Source organism: Anguilla rostrata, chromosome 9 (genome assembly GCF_018555375.3).
Source record: "Anguilla rostrata isolate EN2019 chromosome 9, ASM1855537v3, whole genome shotgun sequence".
Taxonomy (NCBI): Eukaryota; Metazoa; Chordata; class Actinopteri; order Anguilliformes; family Anguillidae; genus Anguilla; species Anguilla rostrata.
The window spans coordinates 35003398-35018562 of record NC_057941.1 but is presented as its reverse complement, the minus strand read 5'-3'; the positions used below and the strand labels follow the sequence as shown (position 1 = coordinate 35018562).

Here is a 15165-nt window from a genome sequence, read left to right as displayed (position 1 = left end):
TGGTTTATGTGCATGTAATCACTGTTCTGGTCACTGACTTCAGTTACACAGGTGAAAATTTTGACAATTTATTATTTGAAACTTTAATTTCCAGAAAGCTTTCCTGTGCAATTACTTGTGGTTAACATGGTCATGTGCTATTGATGGAATACGCAGGCGAAGGGTGACTGATCCTGTGGGGGCGGGGACTCAAAAGCATAACCGGGATCTTACAGGCAGGCAGTGATCACTTAACTGTGCCACATTCTCGCTCGGCTGGTCAGATGAAACGTGTCTGTTAAAGGCCCTGTCCACAGGTCTGCTGGCTGGTCTGATTGGAATGTGGACATAAATACAAAAAAATTAAAAAAATTAAAAATAAACACAATAGCACAGGTGACCAACTCAGGTGAAAAAGAAAACTCAAGTAACCCTGTCAATACCTTAGCTGTTACCTCCACCTACGCGCGTGTGAGCTTCTGTTAGAGTCCGGAACGGTAACAGCAACAACTGGGATCGGGGTCAAATTTTTGGCATTTGAGGCTCCTGTGGCAACGACTGGCTACTACTGCGAGCGAGCGCTCCTCTCTGTGACTAAATGTACAGGGGGCAGGGAGGTTAGCGTGCTGGGCACAGGTCCCCCAGCCCTGAGGAGGGCGACAGAGTGTCAGTGACTCTTCTTAGAAGAGCCGAACCCTGAGAATCCCATCACAGCAGCCATCTCGTCGTCTTCCTCCAAATTCAGGTCCTCCTCGGCCTTCCTCTTCTTCTCTTTCTGCTTCTCCTTCTTGTACGCCTTTGCTTTCTCCTCCTGGGAAAAAATGAATAAAAATTCAGACACATTGCAGAGGAGTGGATGATAACAATTCAGAAGTAACCTGTTGAATTAGCCACCTCTTGGCTGAACAACATTCAGTGAGACCACAATACTTATTATCCCCTATGCGTAATGTATGGAGTCCGTTGGCTTCAGTGAACATGGTGAAACTGGGCTAATTCAGCCCCTGGCAGTCACCTCTTCCCTAAGCTCCTTCATGCGCTCTTCGAAGTCGTACTCCTTCTGCTTCTCCTCCATCTTCTTCTTGTTGACCTCAAAGCGTTTCTTCACCTGGTCCAGCGAGGAGCGCTCCACGCGCATGGACATACCCAAGTTTCTCTGGTCTGAAGGTGGAGGGGAGGGGAGAGGGCAGGGGTTACTTTATCCCTAAGCAGAGTAATTTTTAAAAATGTTTTTTTCAAAAACTCTAAGTCACTGTTCTGACACACCACTGCTTTCAGTTACCAGCAGTGATTGTGACACCAGCATTAGAATGTTCAGTTAAGAATATTCTAATAAGGTATTTGTGATCTTACACCTTAAAGAGCATTTTTAAAACTATGGGATATTATGCAGTGGGTCCCAGAATAAGTAGTTTGCTAGGCTATGCTAGTATGTGTATTTGACTGGTCTCTGAAAGGTTTGGGTCCCAATACTAAAAATTATTCTTAATTTGGGTCCCGATATTAAAAAGTTTAAAAACCTGCGCCTTAAAGGCTTAAAGATATACTCTATACACCATCACTCCTGCTTACTCAATACCGCCCTATACTCACGTTTTTTCCCATTGATGTGGTCCAAAAAGTTGATGGAATCCTTCACAACACAATCACACACATTGCAGTAGTACCTGAATACACACACAATTAGAAAGTCATCAATGTCAAAATCATAAACCGTTGTAAATGAATTCAAATAACTAAATACACATTCTATGGTTTATTATTTATTGAAAAAAATTCATATTAGAGATGAGCAGTAAGGCACAACAAAACAGTTTAAAGAACTTAGAGAGTAAGGAGAGTAGCAATGGTAAACATACTAACATGGCATTGGAGTGGCATAATAATAGACTTGGTCCAGTTAGTTTTATAACCAGAAAATGTGTCCAGAAGGAAAATATTTCTGAATCATGCTCAGGGCACCACAGGGGGAATTTGAGAATAAGTGGGGAGTGATCGCACACACTCACCCGCCCATCTCCGCCTGAGGAGTGGTCTTGGTGATGACGATGGTCTTCCCCAGTTTGGACTCCAGATCCACTTTGTAGTCCCTGTGCCGCAGGAGCTCCCGCTTGACGGGGGGAGTGGGTTTGCCTGGAGGAGGAAGAACATGATGATGATGATGATGGTGATCAAACACGCAGCACATTGAAATGAGCTCTGTCCTGTTTATGACAAATCAATTAATATACATATATATTTCTGCAACTACAAAGCCTTAAAAAAAACATGCCATGATCCACGAGATCGGGCGTTTAGTTCAAAACATTTCAGACTCACCATCTTTCTTCTCCCTCTCCTCTGTGAGTCGCTTCTGTGCCAGTTCTTCGTACTCATCTTTGTCCCACTTTCTGCGAAAGTCATTCTTTGCCTTCATGAAAACAAAATTCTTGTTAGTTTTAACTCTGAATATTCAGCCGGCAAGCGATGCCTCAAATATTACAGCATGTATTGTAAGGTAGCGTTAGCCTAGTTATAATTACCTCACTATCTTTGCTAGCTTGCAGTACTCACATCTGAGAGTCGGCAACACGCATAGACAGGTTACTACTGTCTAGCTAGCTGGCTGACTGTACATTAAGTTCGCGGGTACATGTTTAGCAGACGTTGTGAAATGCGTTTTCCGAAAATAAACCGATGCAATGCCATGCACAGAATCGAAGCGGACATCCCTCTCACTCGCAACTCAACACAAAAAAGCAAGCTAGCTAACGTTAGCGTGCTAATTCAAAATTACGCGGACCACACACAGCCCTTCGAAGAATAGGTAATCACACTAACAGCACTTTATTTTTCATACTGTGAAAATTAGCCTGCGTTGAAATGAAATGTGAATACCAAACGTTTGTCTTCAAAACGCTAATCAAATGCACGTATTGCTGTTAAAACAATAACAACACTCAATACTTACCCCACTACCCGACGCCATCTTGTCGTAATATACTTGTCGCACCTTTTTGACGTAACGTGAATTGTAGTTGTAGTGCAAGGCTAAATACCTCCACCCCACCTACTGGTGGATGTTTTCAGGACATACTCATGAATAATAATAATAATAATAATAATAATAATAATAACAATAATATATTATTATTATTATTTCTTTTATTTTAAGTGTGACTTTAAGTTAAGTTTTGCGAGCAGCAGTGTCAGACCAGTCTAAAAAACATTCCAAGACCAGAAATTTTCTGGTCTGTAATTTTCATTAAAGAACTATATGCAACTTGCCAACAAAGAACCCAAATCATATATTCACACAATTAACATTCAAATAAAACCACAAAGCATGCTATAACAATCCTAAAGAAATGACATAAGAAAAGAGTGCTAGGGCGTGGGAATAGGAAGGGCCGTAATGCTTTCTGAATTGTTAAATCTTCAGTCTTCAATAGTGTATGTAGTCTTATATATAATGTTATTACATCAGATTCCATTTAAAACGTTCATAAATTCTTTCTGTTTTCATAACTGCAGGTAATAACAGTTCGTAACAGGCCGTTCGGTCACTATATTACAGTACAGAACATCCATTGCTACAGCATTGTCATTGGCTGCTGATGATACATGCAACTTGGAATGTTCTGGCTTCAGTGAGAGTGAGATAGACGTGCAGTGTTAAGAATATGGGGTCAGCCCCTGGGTCTGTTACGAATCTGTAATACTACAATGTTTGGCTTCTGCTGGGGTGGTCCCCAATCAGGCCAGCTGTGAGCGCAGTGTGTTTCACAGCTCTTGCACCAGCAGAGATGTTATTTATTGTTTTACAAGATCCTGTACTCCTTTGTGTGGCCATTTGGAGACAAGTGAGTTAGCGATGCAATGTGTAAAGGATCCTACACAGGAACATGTAATATGACAGTTCAGGGCACCAGCGCTGTGCCTGTTCTCAGCATGAATAAACCTTTTTGTTTTTAATAAACTTGGGCTCAGTGGCGTAGGTTTTGTTTGAACATTGGGGGGGGGGACACATTAACGGGGGTTCTGGGGATCCTCCCCCAGGAGATTTTGAGTGTCAAACACTTCATTTCCTGCATTCTGGTGAATTTTTATGCACCAATTTGTGCCGTTTTTGCAGCAATTTATGGTGGAAATGTCTTTATTTACGTAAAGGAAAACACAAAATTCAGTTTTTATTGGGGGGGGGGGGGGGGGGGGGGCAAATGCACGTGTTCTAAATATTGAGGGGGACGTATCCCCTGCGTCCTCCGGAATCTACGCCAATGCTTGGACTATATGTACATGGCATATATTAGGGTTACATGTAAAAATAAAAAATAAAAAATTTTTGTATATAAAATGTTTATCATTTTGGCACCAGCTTTATTTTAAGGTGTAACACACAAACAATACAGTATGTGATTAGAATGTACTTCACTGAACATTATAATTCTGATGTAACACTACTGGTAATAGAAAGAAATTGAGTTCTAGAACACTGACTTGACATTTTGAAAAACATTTTAAAAAACTCATTAAACAACACAATGTTACTAGGCAATCATTGCCACCTAAAGTAAGAGTCAGATGTGGTTGCACCAAAACTTAGGTCTTGGTCAGTGTGATTAAAATTCATACATCAAAGGTCATTTTTAACACTTTAAGGTGCTAGATCACAAATATGTGATTATAATGTTCTTAACTGAACATTCTAGTGCTGATGTTACAATCACTACAGGTAACTGAAAGCAATTGGGTTCTAGAACACTGACTTCTAAAGAGTAAATAAATAAAAAACATTCCAGAAAACCTACTCTTCAACGGTTTAAGCAGTCATCTGCAGAATCAATAATACTAGGCCAGTATTAATATTCACATATTGTCACACATATTGCCATGGGTTGCTTTGGATAGCGTATTAATCTCGTTCGTTTTTTGGACGATAAACTACCCAGTGTTAGTGTAATTTGGAAACTACACTTCCCATCGTTCCTAAATTGTTGTTAGGCTCAAATAGCGATGCGGTTCAGTGACCGAATTATTTTCCCATAGCAGAGACATGCGTTCTATTTCATTGATATTTTTTGAAAATCGTGGCTATTGATGTGGAAACTAATTGATATAACTAACGATTTATTTATATGTGTGCCAGTGAATACGACATTTACGACATAAAATATATGGTTTTAAATTGTTTACCAGAATGTCGCTTAATAATCCCCCTCGCCCGCCAATGTTTTTTATGAATCCCCTATCGCTTAAGGGCGTGTGAATGTTTTTTTTTTCTTTTTATGGGCGATGGTGTGCATTCTGTCTCGCCAGCCAGCAACCAGTAAGATTAAATTATCTATTGAATTAGAAAAGAAAATTTCACATCATAATTTGTAACAGATATCTAGTCATATATAGGTTTGCGAGCATGCTTTGCAGTTAATGAGTTATAACATCAAAAATCCTTGTTGTGGCTAGCAAACTAGACATATTCACCTCCAATTGGTTTATCCCTCTCTAGTATTTAAGCACAGTTGCACGGCCTGGAAGAGCCCTGCGCAGCTCGTGGTTGCTAAGGAGACTCGTCGGGTAGGTAGCACGAGCTTGCAGAAATACTGACGATAACACAAATAACTGAAAAATTAATAAATTAATTGAAACACGTCTAGCTATCTAGCTGCCGATTTAACAGCATATATCGCTTATTTTTACTCGCGTTTATGTCGTTGAATGATGCTGATTGTAACAGTTGTGTACCGTTAGCCAGCTAGCTTGCCCATTCGTTTTGAATGTCAATTCTAATACGGGTGTTATGGTTAGCCAGCTAGGTGATGTTAGCTGGGTAAATGGTCATATAGCTTATGCAAGCTATCTACCTTGTAGTAGACAATGCGAAACGACACGGAATAGGTAATATTATTTATTACTCTTGGGCATGTGGACGCATACTGTATGCCGCCTGTTATTCATTTTGTCGCGTTAGCTTTAGCTATACAGTCTAAGCCTTTCCTGCTAACCATCGCGCTGCATTTTATTATGCACAATATTGCAAACCTCGTTTGCTTATTAAGGAAAACTGTATGGATTTATTCTGGCTAAGTATCTAAGTGGTAACATTGAATAAATGTTAATTTGACGTTAGCCAGTGAGCTAGCTCGCTGCCCGTATGGCTAAATATACTATGCCTTATGCCATGGATATCTAGCCAGTTATATTATGTTAGACATAGATGGCTAATGCGTACAGTAAGGCGCCCGGCTATAAATAGCACGTTATTGACATTAACTCAGTGGCTAGCGCCAGCTAGCTAGTCAGCTACTGGTAATACATTTCGTTGGTTTCACATTTAGGTTATCCTTTGCTAGATTGCAAACATCTAAATTCCTAAACCTTACACACACCTCCACCCCTCCCATATTTCTCTTCATCCCTCTTTTCCCCCTTCGTTTCTAGGGCAACGGGCGAGAGGAACAGGATTCCACTTTGGTTCAAGCGGTCAGTCTCGGTAAGTGATATTTTCTTAGGTCAGAACTGTGGCGTAAAACAAGTAGCTTGCCACGATACGTTAATATGTTATCTTATTTAAGTGGGAGTTGAATTAATACTGTCTTTAGTCTGCATTAATATCTGATTCTTGGCTAGCGCTATCCACTGATAATAATTGGAGGGAAGCAGTTTTAAATCTTAACAGTTTTGTCACATGGCGCAGGGTTGAGACACGGTGATGTCACCGAGTTTTTATAAGCCGTAGATCTCCAGCTGCAAGTTGGCTGACACCACACCACAGTAGCTTGCTTTATAGTTGAGGCAGACTAGTGTGCGTGAAGCGGAGTTTTTGTCTTTGTGGACTCAGCTTAGTGTTTTATCGCTGACAGCTGCCTTCCGTACATTCCATAGACCCGAGAACAGAGCAAAGGTTGGATATGGTTTTTGCTGGTAGTTTCACCTTAACACCCGGACATATTGATTTTCAGAGGCACACATTTTTTTGTAGCTATAATGTCCGGCCAGTTCCAATAAATTAGTTTGCCTTGGCATAAAACGGGTGCCTTTGTCCAGATTCCGTTTAACCAAAATATTAATTGGGATTGGGTTAAACTTTAAACATTTTCTTGCATGTCAAAGACAACATTGTGGCTGCAAAAGTGGTTTCAAAAATAAACAGTCGCTTAAAAAAGCAATAACAACTGCAACAGTAAAATGAAATTTTGCCAGGAAGTTATTGTCAAAGCACAGAGGTTAGATTGAATTCAGCCACCCTTTCCATTGCATAGCGCAAAGTGAAGACCGTTATATGTTAAGAGATCTTTGATGCATTCCTTTTCACTGAAAAAGGACTTTCCCCAGTGTTTAGGTTAGCCTTTGGCCCCAGCGCATGTTTTCACAGGTGAGTGAGAGAGAGCGTGGGGTCTCTGGCAGCAGAGGGAGGTGTGGGAGTCAGCTTTAGGACTTGTAGGTGATCAGCAGGTCCAAATGTGTGGACATGTGGTAGCACTTAGCACTGGAACATTGGGGGTGGGACCAGTGTCTTACAAGTCTAGTCCTTCCCCTGATGGCTAATTCTGGGACAGCCAAGTGCCTACCCAATGCCCCTGTCAAACAAATAAATGAATAAATATATAAATAAGCTGTGAGCTTGGAATTCTCCAGGCCAGGTAAATAACCTTTACCTGGCTTTAGGACCACCAATATCAAGGAGTGTCAGAAAGAGAAGACAATTAACATAATTGCTGTGTTTAATTACCTAGGCAATGCGATTCTGCATCTGTGATTCTGTGACCAGGTGATTGTTACTGCATTATGATCACACCGTGGTGATTGTTACTGCTTCTGTAATTCTCACAGATGAATGGAAAAATACCATGCCTGTGATTCTCACAGATGATGAGAATGAGAATTACAGATGCTGTAATAATCACTTCCATCTGGAGAATGACAGGCAGTAATAATCACCATTGCAGATGAATGGCAGCCCCGATTAGTTGATGCACTGCATCTTCCATTCTCTCATAGGCAAGGTGATTATTACTGTCTGCTTTTTTAAAATTATTGCCAGGTATTTAATTCTCACAGATAATATGATAATTACTGTGTCTAATTCTCTCACAGAAAGGATGAGATCTCTTTCAAACATAAGATGGTTATTACTGTGCATGACAAACAAGGAGACAATTTCTGTGTTATAATAATAAGTGCTATAATAATAATAATACAATTATTATTATCAGAAGAATCTAGTGAATGACAAATACAATAGCTGTAGGATAATGATGATAATAACAATAATAATAATATAGAAATTATAATTGCTTCTAGTGTGTGTGATTCTCTCACACTTGGGGATTATTCCTCTGTCTAATTCTTCCACAGATGAGGTGATGATGGGAGTGCTCGATTCTCTCTAAGGGCGGGCGAGGTGGCCTACCCTAGTGGGGGACTGCAGGAGACCGAGCCAGTGTGGCGCTCGCAGCCGGACGGACAGACGGACGCACGCTCCCCTCCCTCCCCCTCCCCCTCCCCTTCTCTCTCCCCGTCCCCTCCGCCTCCCCCACCCCCCTCCTCCCCAGCTCTTCGTCGCCTTGCCATGGTAACGCTCATCACCGAACAACTGCGGAAACAGAGTCTCAACGGCCACGCCCACCTCGGGTCCTTCTCTCTTTACCTGGTGAGCATTTCCTGCCTGTGCGTCTGTCTTCGTTAATGACCGATTACTCTTCTGGTTGTTCACGTTTGCAGCTTTTTACATGTTTCTTTCAGATGTTTGTGTACTAGGTGTCTGTGTTTAAAGTGAACTGCCGGCCCTACTAGTAGCTTTTCCTCAATTAGTGCATTGGGGTGCTGGTCCCAGGTTAAGGTCAAATGAAGGTGTCACTTTGTGAATGTCAGTCAGTCACCAATAGCATTGGTTTGTCACCCAATAACTTCCTGCATCAGGTTGTCACTCAGTCACCCCCTACATAGGATTGTCACCCAATCACCGCCTACATACTGTAGGTTTGTAACCCAATCACCGCTTGCGTACTGCAGGTTTGTAACCCAATCACTGCCTGCATAGATTTGTCACCCAATCACCCCCAACTAAGGTTTGTTGTCACAGTTTCTAACTGTGTAGGCTCCCAGGTCCTTACTGTAAAAGAGAATTCAGTTCTCATTTGACCCATGTGGTAAAATAAAGGTTAAAAAAGGAGTTAGGTCTGAGGTAATGACCCGTTTTTTTTTGTTTTTTTGTTTTTTTTTGTCCGCCCATTGAATGCCTGTCTTTCAGCCTCTGCCAGAGCCACCCAGTCCTGGAATCTGCTGGCCTACATATGGATTGATGCCAGGTTAGTTTCCACGGTGACTCAAACACAGCCGTTTTCTTCCGCCCTGTCACCGCACATTCTCTATACATATGGCTGGTTATTTCCTAACAGGGTTCAGATTAAGCATCATAAGACGTCACTAGCAATACCTCTTCCCGGATCTGAACTGGCAAATACCAGTTTGAAATTGCAGCTCTTTAACAGTCACTCCACACTGCTGCCCCTGCATGCTGGTCCCTCTCTGGGTTTCCAGTAACTTGGTTGTCCCTGCCCCCACCCTAACTCTTCTGTGTGAGTTATTGCTAACGTGCTAACGTGCTAGCGCAGCCTGGTCTTGGCTGATAATGCACCACCCCTGTGGTACAAGCTGAGGTGGGGTCTCACAGGGGCTAAACAAGCCAGGACCCTCAGGGGGGTGCGGAGGAGGTGCACTGATGTTTCAGGTTTATCTCATTACTCATCTTTTGACCTTTAACCGACCTTTAAAGGAGCCCCCCCCCGCCCCCCCTCCCCCGAACCCCCTGCACAGTGCAGCAGTGTAAAGCCACACCATCCTTCTTCACTCTCACACTAAGACAGCTCCTACCTCAGCTGGTCTGTGAAACTCTGCAGCAGTTCAGTTGGGCTTTTTTTTTTTTTTTTTTTTTTGCTTTCCAAGGTGACTTGCATAGCGCACATATTTTCCAAGATATATGTCCTGTACCAGTTGAGGTCTAGTGCTTTGCTCCAGGGCACAGCTGAGCGCCACCTGGGATCTGAACCTTGAACTCTGCGGTCACAAGTCAACTTTATATCTCCCCCCGCGATCGACCCAAAAGCGCCGATTCCGTCCGTCTGAGGCAGGAATTTTCGGCAGCGGTCGGAGGAAGCGGCTACGCCCCTCCGTCCGTCTGACTGAGGGAGCGGCTTCACCGCTGAAGACCGCGGCCGTCAAACTGCGCGGTCACGGCGACTATTTAGTAACGTTTAAATTTGACCACTGAACGGTTCATTTTACCCCGGGAAGTGACTGTGTTTCATTTAGAGGATTGTTCCGTATGGTGCCTTTGGAGGGATAAGGAAGACATGGGTCTTGGCTTTGCTACAGCTCCCTCTACTTTTCACAGTTTACTCCCATGACTCTTACTCTTATACTGCACTCTCAGAAGAAAGGGTTCCAAAAAACTCCTGTGTCTCCATAGAGGAACCCTGTCTAGTTCAGTGGTACTTTGAGCCATTTTGTGTGACAATCTTGGAGCTTTCACTTTTTCCCCATCAAGCATAGAGTGTTCTACAAGGAACTAAAAAAGATTTCCCTATGGAGACAAGCCAAAGAACCCTATTTTCCTGGGAGTGAGTATGGCTGAAATGGTGTCTTGCTCTGTCTCCACAGAGAGTAGCTATTGGCAGCTGTGCCCTCCTTCCAAGCCCAGCCTCCAGGGGGTGCTAAGTTCCAGCTTCCCCCCCGGGCCGGTCCCCCTGGGCCCCCCCGCGCTGCCCTTCCCCGAGGGGGATGCCCCGGACCGGGCCCTGGTCCCCAGCACCTCGGCGACGAACCTGTCTCTCCCCGGGGCACCCCCTCCCCCACCGCCGCCCCCCAAACGCCACTGCCGCTCGCTGTCGGTTCCGGAGGACCTGTCCCGGTGCCGCTACACTTGGCGGCCCAGCGCGTCCCGGATCTGGACCCCGGTGAAGCGCCGATGCCACAGCGGGGGCGGGGCGGGGGGGTCCTGCCCGCTGCGGGGCGCCCCCCCGAGCTCCTCCCTCAACTCGTCGGGCCAGTCCTCCTCCAGCCCCACCTTCTGCAGCCTGGCGCTCTCCCCGGAGTCTCCCCTCCCCTGGGCCTTCCCCTGGGACCCGCCAGACGTGGGCGCGGTGGGCGGGGGCGGGGGGGGCTGCTGCTGCTTCTTCCCCGCCCCCTCCTCCTCCTCCTGCTCCTCCTCCCCTTCCCCGCTGCGCCCGCCACCGCACCACCCCCACCGGCGCTTCTCGCTGTCGCCCGTGCACATACGGGAGGCTGCCGCCCACTTCCTGCCCCCGCCGCCGCCCCCCGCGCCGCCGCAGCCCTGGGCCCCGCCCGTGGCAGTGCCGCCGTCGCCGTCCTCAGCCTGCAGCACGCCGTCCTCGCTGCGCCGGGCCACGCCCCTGCAGCTCCCGCGCTGTCACTCGCAACCCTGCGACCTGCTGCTGCGGAAACCGGGCCTGAAGCGCCGTCGCGACCCGGACACCCTGCCCCGCGCACGGCCCGGCCTCGACTTTATCAAGATGACCCAGGTGGGGCTGAGAGGAGGGGGGGGGGGATGGAGAGGAAGGCATTTCCAACTAGGGACTTTATTTAGGTACATCTCTGCTGTCATGGAAGGAAGGCAATAAGTCTCACATTCACTCACTCACTCAGTCTCACATTCACTCACTCACTCAGTCTCACATTCACTCGCTCACTCAGTCTCACATTCACTCGCTCACTCAGTCTCACATTCACTCGCTCACTCAGTCTCACATTCACTCGCTCACTCAGTCTCACATTCACTCGCTCACTCAGTCTCACATTCACTCGCTCACTCAGTCTCACATTTCACTACTCGCTCACTCAGTCTCACATTCACTCGCTCACTCAGTCTCACATTCACTCGCTCACTCAGTCTCACATTCACTCGCTCACTCAGTCTCACATTCACTCGCTCACTCAGTCTCACATTCACTCGCTCACTCAGTCTCACATTCACTCGCTCACTCAGTCTCACATTCACTCACTCACTCAGTCTCACATTCACTCGCTCACTCAGTCTCACATTCACTCGCTCACTCAGTCTCACATTCACTCGCTCACTCAGTCTCACATTCACTCACTCACTCAGTCTCACATTCACTCGCTGCCTCACTCAGTAGCTCCCGCAGTTCATTCAGTGCTTCATTCAGAAAGAATAAATTAGTGACTGAGTGAGGCAGTGAGTGAGTATGTGTGAGTAAGAGACTCCCACAGAAAGGGCCTTTGGACCAGAGGCAGAACAGGCTAGTCTCCTGGCAGCCAGTTTGAGCGATGCAGCATACGACATGGCTCCCGTGTCCAGCGTTTCACCTCACAGAAGAGCACAGCCACACCACGAGTCCCTGTGCCAACATAGTGTGTAGAATCCTGAGGGAAGATAGTCAGCCATTTTCCCTGTTTTACCATTAGCATTAGCATTAGCAATCTCTGGCTCAACAGTGCTTGTGGCCATAAGTTTCAGTTTCCTAATGTTGGTCAAACATAGCTGGTGCCTGTTCACCATATATATGTGTACAGGGGCTGTTAGCTGTGTTTGAATCCAGCTTTCTGCCAGTACCTTCCACTGTGGGAAACAAAGGCTGACTCTTATATTGGTACTATGAAGGCTGTGTGTGGGTGCATGGGTGTGTGTGTGTGCATACATGCGTGCAAACGGCTAGCATGCATCACCTTTATGTCTGTTAACTGTGGTTGCATTAACATGCTGTGTAGGCCTACATGTGGCACACAGAGGAAACTAGATCTTTGTCTGCTCTTTCCTGCGGTTGTGCGATGAAGTTTGTACCAGACGTGTTTTTGTGGCTTCGTGCGTGCTCTCATTCAGTGCATTATTGCACGTCTGGATATGAATGTGGTGGTGAGCGGAAAAGGACCATGTGTCACATGGAGGAGGGCTGTATGTGAACTGCTATTATTAGTCCATTACTTTAACTCTTTGAAGAGTAGGTTGTAGCGAGCAGTGATTGTTGCATCAGAATGCAACGAGAACTTCAAATCTAGAAGCCACGGATATCTAGGGAAGGGTATTGTTTATATTTTGCCGATATCGATGCTAAAACAATACTTTGGCCGGTGCCTAAACAGTACCTGAACTGATACCTTCTTTAAAATAAAGAGCAAACGACAACATTAAAGAATGTCTTTTATTTTTTTATTTAATTGTTTTATTTAATTGTTTAAATTGTACTTTATACTTACAATTTATACTATTGTCTCTCCCTCTCTCTCCTCCTCCCTCTCTCTCTCTCTCTCCTCCCTCTCTCTCTCTCTCCCCCCCTCCTCCCTGCAGACCCGCAGTGGGGAGGCCCTGAGCTGGCTGGAGAGGGGCCGTCTGGGCTGCGGGGGAGACGTGTTCATGGGCCTGGAGCCCTTTTTGGGAGACTTCCGGGGCTCCGTTTCCCCCGCGGAGGGGCTGGGGAGGTCCAGCATCGGACCCCTGAGCGAGAGTGAGGAGGAGGAGGAAGAGGAGGAGGAGGATGATGAAGAGGAGGAGGAAGAAAGAGAGTCGAAGAGCGACGGCGAGGGGGGTCAGCAGAGTGTCTTCGAGAGGGATTGTACAGAACTGGACTTGACCCTCATAGAGGAGAATTGATTAAAAAAAAAGAATAACTGGGAATCCTATTCCCCCATCCATTGCCAGCATTCAGCGACCCCCCACTGCCCCCCACCCCCCTGCCCTGCAGCCCCTACAGGAGTGGCTCTCAGGAACACAGCTGCCCTCCCGGGGGTCCCCAGCAGGGACGCGTCCACATCATCAACATGGATAATTATAATAATAATTACAATAAACGTCATCATAATAATAAAAACTATGAGAATTAATTACTGCAGGTAGCCACGGACACAGTCCCGCCAGTGGATGACATTCCAGGACCTGAGATCAGTTGCTAAAAGACCCATAAGTGTTACATAACGTGAGCGCGGGACAGCACAGCTGTTCCCACACCATGGTGGGGGGGTCGGGGGGGCGGGGGGTCAGGGGTGGGTTGTCTAGGGAACACTAAGGCGGACGAGGGAAACTGGAGACGACTTGGGTGGCTTCATGCAACTGGTCACTGGCATTCTATTTCCTCTTCTCCGTGTCGTGTCCTTTCTCGGCAGTAAGAAAGTTCTTTCTTGGATGGTAAATGAGTTCAGTGTTTTTTTTTTGTTTCCTTTTTTTTTTTTTAAACAAAACGGCAGTATATCATTGCACTTTTTTCTCTGCAGTTATTTCTGCCATCTCATCGAAATCCATTTGAAGCATAAGCCTTAACAACACACCAGATTTTTTTCTACTGAATCAATACTACTACAAATGAAATATGTAGCTGTTTTTTTAAGTTATATTTTACTCTTCAGTTGTTTTCATAATACTATTCAAGTCTATACAACTCAAAATTCTGGAAAAAAAAAGATGAAACTGGATGATTGATGCACTGTGTTGGAAAATTTAGACATGTTGCAGTTGTATTTTGAAGGGCACAATGTAATATTGTATTGTACAGCGATGATTTGTTTAAAACAAGTTATTTTGTGTGTGTGAAGATATCAGCTGGGAGACTTGGCGAGTTATTGCTGTCTTTTAGATATGTTTTTATTATTATTATTATTATTATTATTATTATTGTATGTGTTACAAGATGACAATTTCCTCTAATGCAGTTTGTGTACAAATAAAAGTTTATTGGAGATTATTTTACAAGGAAAAAACTGTTCTGTGATGAGTTTTTCAGAATGTGGGTATTTTGAGTCTTTATTTTTGGCTGGACCGCAACAGCGAGGCCAGCCCTACAAACGCGAATGTCTGTGACTGACTGACTGAGTGATGAAGTTACACCAATGGTTGGCCGAATCATGTGTGTTAACTCCAGCCATATACTAGGTTTTAACCTGGTCTTGTTTTCTCCTTTATGCTTACTTGGAGAATCTGGTGGCCTTTCTGTTCAGGCCACGAATGAGCAATGCAGTTTATACATCTGGCTCAACACAGCGAACTGGAATTACAGTGAAGGAAATCAGGTAATACTGAGTGTAGAGCAAGAGTCCCCAGCCCTGGTCCTGGAGAGGCACATGATCAGATTCTTTCTTTTACTTGGTACTTAAATGGTCAATTAACAAGTTAATTGCAGTTTTTTTCACCATGCTTGGTTTCTTAGATTTGAATTAATTAATGATTTTCAATGAACC

The 15165-nt window shown here is 45.0% G+C and overlaps 2 protein-coding genes across 3 annotated transcripts; one reads left to right on the top strand and one right to left on the bottom strand.

Moving 5' to 3' along the window:
• Positions 1-54: 54 nt before the first annotated feature.
• On the bottom strand, positions 55-3024 carry zmat2 (zinc finger, matrin-type 2). The gene is made up of 6 exons (XM_064351962.1): positions 2930-3024; positions 2299-2389; positions 1989-2112; positions 1573-1646; positions 995-1140; positions 55-790 (listed from the first exon to the last, which is right to left on the bottom strand). The coding sequence occupies exons 1-6, from the start codon at positions 2945-2947 to the stop codon at positions 647-649; spliced, it is 597 nt and encodes a 198-aa protein (XP_064208032.1). The 5' UTR covers positions 2948-3024; the 3' UTR covers positions 55-646.
• A 2230-nt stretch (positions 3025-5254) lies between these two features.
• Positions 5255-14217, top strand: LOC135263664 (protein FAM53C-like). Of its 2 annotated transcripts, XM_064351957.1 has the most exons (8): positions 5255-5287; positions 5468-5535; positions 6400-6451; positions 7294-7333; positions 8317-8611; positions 9212-9269; positions 10621-11501; positions 13286-14217. In XM_064351957.1, the coding sequence occupies exons 5-8, from the start codon at positions 8531-8533 to the stop codon at positions 13586-13588; spliced, it is 1323 nt and encodes a 440-aa protein (XP_064208027.1). In that variant the 5' UTR covers positions 5255-5287; positions 5468-5535; positions 6400-6451; positions 7294-7333; positions 8317-8530; the 3' UTR covers positions 13589-14217. The 2 variants fall into 2 exon arrangements, with proteins under 2 accessions (XP_064208027.1, XP_064208026.1); XM_064351956.1 differs by lacking the exon at positions 7294-7333 and having other exon boundaries at positions 5269-5287.
• Positions 14218-15165: the final 948 nt, after the last annotated feature.

Bases quoted from the DNA above. Each gene is read 5' to 3' on its own strand.
- LOC135263664 (XM_064351957.1), top strand. From the start codon at position 8,531: ATGGTAACGCTCATCACCGAACAACTGCGGAAACAGAGTCTCAACGGC. The intron at 8,612-9,211 runs GTGAGCATTTCC...CCTGTCTTTCAG, and splicing joins GGTCCTTCTCTCTTTACCTG to CCTCTGCCAGAGCCACCCAG. The intron at 9,270-10,620 runs GTTAGTTTCCAC...CTGTCTCCACAG, and splicing joins TACATATGGATTGATGCCAG to AGAGTAGCTATTGGCAGCTG.
- zmat2 (XM_064351962.1), bottom strand. The intron at 1,141-1,572 runs GTGAGTATAGGG...CTCCACCTTCAG, and splicing joins CCACATCAATGGGAAAAAAC to ACCAGAGAAACTTGGGTATG. The intron at 791-994 runs GTGACTGCCAGG...ATTTTTTCCCAG, and splicing joins TGAAGGAGCTTAGGGAAGAG to GAGGAGAAAGCAAAGGCGTA.